Here is a 3,760-nt window from a genome sequence, read left to right as displayed (position 1 = left end):
CAAGGTCAGGGCAGGGGGAGGGGTGCCTTGTGCGTGCGTGGGTCCCTGCGGGCCTGGAGGCCGGCTGGGGGACTGTGCAGGCTTCCCCAGTGCCGGGGGCTGCCCGGGGGCCGTCCTGCCGACCCCCAGGCCGAGCGGGCGGATGGGGGCTTGTCTGGGGCGTCCTCGGGGGGGCTGGGCCGCCTGGTCTCATTACCCCTCTCTTGGCCTCTCCTCTCGTTGGCACAGCTCCCCCCTCCCCCCGCCGGCCCCCACCACGTCCCGGGCCTGCCGCCGCCGCCGAGAGGACCGCCGAGGCCGCCCGGACAGCGCCGGCCTCCAGAAGTGATAGCTAATTGGGCAGAGAAAGGAGCCGATTGTTTGCCGGGGCGGAAGAGCCGGCGCGGGCCGGAGGAGGCGGCCACTGCGCCCAGCAGCTGCCGCCCGCCGGCCGGAGATGCTTGGGGATTACGTCAGCGCTGGCGAGCAGGGGGCGCGGGGACGGCGAGGGGGGCGGGCTCCCGGCTGCCTCCCGCCCCGCGGGCCCCTGCACAATGCTGTCATTGTCGGCGCGGGCAGTGGGTAATTCCGGATGAATGGGCCACGGGCCCCTTGACCAAGGAGGCTGCTAGCCGGCCCCGGGCTGTCGGAGTCTGGCGGAGGGCCGGCGGCGGCCGCGGGCTGCGGGACAGCAGGGGTGGGTCCCCGTAGCGGGCCCCCGGAGGCCGCCAGCTGGACAGAGCTTCCTGGCCCCCGGCCCCACGGCCGCCGCGGGGCCTGTCGGGATGGCCTCCTGGCTGGACGGCTCCGACCCGCTCGTGCTGCTGCTGGTCCTGGTGTTGCTGGCCCGCTTCCTGCTGTGGTCCTGCCTCGGGGCCTACCTCGACTACAGACTGGGCCGGCCTCGGCCCCGCAAGCCCAAGCAGGATTAGGCCACCTGGCCCGGTGGGGCTGCCCGAAGCGGGGCAGGTGCAGGGCCCCTGGTGGCCGAGCCGGACACTGGCACAGAGAGGCCTGCGATGGACAAGGGTGGCGGCACGAACCGGGAGTGCCTATGGGGACAGAGGGGCCGCCACCGCCTGTCGCTGGGTCTGGGGCCCCACGTGCAGGGGCGATTGGGGGGGGGTCTCGTGCTACCTCCAGTTCTCCATAAACACGTGTGCCCGGTGAGCTGTAAGGGCTGAAGGAGGAGCTTCGAGGACACGGGTGGCCTGGGCTCCCTCCCTGGGCACAGCCGCCGCCTACGTCCCCCCGCCCCCCGGGATCAGATGAGAGCAGACGGCTGCCTCGGCCTCCCGGAGCTGACCCCCAAGGAAGGCTCTCAGACAGAGGGGCCCAGGTTCAAGTCCAGCTCTGGTTGAGCAAACCCCGCCTCCATGAGTGACGGGTGCGGCCCAGTTTGGTGGAGGAGCCGATGCCCTGGCCCGGAGCTGGGCCCAGAGTCCAGCGCTCCCTGCCCTCGCCTCCCAGCCCCAGCTCCTGGACGGACAGTGGGTGGCAGCTCCGGGCCTGTCACCCGGCCCCAGAGGGAAGGCGCCCAGGGAGAGTTTGGCCAATGCTGGCGTCCGAGCTCCGTCCCAAGCCGAATGAGGGACCGTCCCTGCTCTGCGTCCAGGGTCTGTGTCTCCTGGGACCCCCAATCCCACCCTGCCAGCCCTGGACCCAGTGAGAGTCCTTTCGGGGCTGAGAGGCGCGGCTCCGGACAGGACCCCGGCCCCGACCTCGTCCCTGGCAGCCGTGGTCAGCTGCCTGCTCCCTGGAACCGTGTGCTGTGTGTGGAAGCCGGGGATCAGCCGCCGCGCCGTGTGCAGTGAAGTGGGCAGGGCCAGCCGCCCCGTGAGGCCCAAAGACGCTGGGAGGGTGCAGGCCACGGGCAGGGCTGCGGGAGGCCCCAGGCCAGGTGAGGCAGTGCCCAGTGGGTGGGGCCAGCGACGTTTCCATAGTGTCCAGAGGTCAGAGGTCGCGGAGATGAGGGCTGGGGAGTCTCTTGGTTGGGATGGGCCAGCCGGGCGAGCTTTGGAGGTGGGAGCCGGTGTCCCCCGCTCTCTCCCCCACCCCAGGCCAGCTGACGTTGGCCTCTGAGCAGCACAGGCCCTCGGCATCCATGGGACGGGCATCCACCTGCTGGGCACCGGAGCTGTGTCAGCTGTCAGAAACAGACGCGTGCCCAGCGTGGCCTTGCAGAGGACTTTCAACCCACGAGTGTCAGGCTGTGGCGCGGCAGCTCCGTGAGATATCGAGGACCCGGGCCCTGCTGTGTTCTGTGCCGTCCTCACCACGGCACTGGGTGTCCATGGCCCCCCGAAGGCTGCTGCTGCACCACACCTCTTACATAAGTTCCAAGCAGGAAGGGAAAGGAGAGGGCGATGGAGACGGAGAGGACACGCAGCGCTGGAGTGACAGCACGCGGAATCCCCAGGAGGCGGGGAGGCGGTGCCTGCGCCCACCCAGGGTGGCCAGGCCACGTGGCCTCTGCCACCACCCCTCGGCCGCTCTGGGTGGGCTTCCTCCAGGACGCTCTGTTGGGCACTTGGGTCTCTGGGGGCCTCTCACGTGCTGGCTTTGCCCGTCTGCTCTCTGGCGGTAGCAGCTGCACCAGGCTGCCCTGGGCTTGGAGCTCTCACTGCCTCCCTGGCGCTGCAGCCGGAGGTCGGAGGTCGGAGGCCGGGACAGGCCCGATCCTGAGACCGAGGGGCTGCCACTCTGCCCACAGCCGGCAGCAAGGACCGGGCTGGGCACGTGGGGGGACATGGACCGTGGTCCGGGCTGAATTGTGGCTTCTCAAATCCGCATGTGGAAGCCCAAGCCCGGGGCCTCGGAATGGCACCGGATCTGCGGGGACTTCACAGACGGGGTTACGGTTACGGTACAGGAAGCCCGGCGCTGGGCACGGAGGGAGCAGGGCGCGGCTGTGTGCACGCACGGGCCCCGGGGAGCAGCCGGCGCACCGGGACGGTGAGAACGCGAGCACCCGTGCAGACAGGTGCACAGGCAGGCGCCCCCGCGGCAGGCGCTCACCGGGGGCTCACCAGGGGCTCACCGGGGGCTCACCGCAGGCTGGGGCGGGGCTCTGGGCCGGGGGTAAGGCTGGGCCCTGCAGGGGCACCAGGCAGGGAATGTTCCAGATCTCAGCACCAATAAACTTTATCGAGAACGCATTGGAAAGACCACGTGTCTGGGAAACTGGGTTAAATAAATCTACGTTGTCTGTTTCTTTTAGTGAGATTTTTTTTAAATTTATGTATTAATTATTTGAGAAGCAGAGTTACAGAGAGAGAGAGAGAGAGAGAGAGAGAGAGAGAGAGAGAGAGAGGGAGGTCTTCCATCCACTGGTTCACTCCCCAAATGCCACAACAGCCGGAGCTGCACCGATCCGAAGCTAGGAGCCAGGAGTTTCCTCCAGGTCTCCCACATGGGTGCAGGGGCCCAAGGACCTGGGCCATCTTCCACTGCTTTCCCAGGCCACAGCAGAGAGCTAGATCGGAGGTGGAGCTGGATCGGAAGTGGGATGCCGGCTCCACGGGGGGCACTACATATTTTAGTGAGGCCACTACAGTTGAAGTGACCTAGGCAGCCTCTACGCTTTCCCAGTGCACTGGGCTGCACACTCCGAGGGCAATGGTGGTGACCCTGGGGAGTGTTACAGGAACCCCTGGGGGCTTCCTGGAGGAGGTGCCAGGTGACCTGCATCGTCCCTCCCCGCGCCCCCTCCCCCTCTGCCACAGCTTCTTCCCTGAAGGCCACGGGAAGTGGGGCTGCCTCCCACCCCCGCCATCCAAGC

At 68.4% G+C, this 3,760-nt stretch overlaps 1 protein-coding gene across 1 annotated transcript; it reads left to right on the top strand.

Moving 5' to 3' along the window:
• Nucleotides 1-764: 764 nt before the first annotated feature.
• On the top strand, nt 765-911 carry SMIM38 (small integral membrane protein 38). The gene has a single exon (XM_062197715.1). The coding sequence runs from the start codon at nt 765-767 to the stop codon at nt 909-911; it is 147 nt and encodes a 48-aa protein (XP_062053699.1).
• Nucleotides 912-3,760: the final 2,849 nt, after the last annotated feature.

This window comes from Lepus europaeus, chromosome 7 (genome assembly GCF_033115175.1).
Source record: "Lepus europaeus isolate LE1 chromosome 7, mLepTim1.pri, whole genome shotgun sequence".
Taxonomy (NCBI): domain Eukaryota; kingdom Metazoa; phylum Chordata; class Mammalia; order Lagomorpha; family Leporidae; genus Lepus; species Lepus europaeus.
This window is presented reverse-complemented; position numbering and strand designations above follow the sequence as displayed.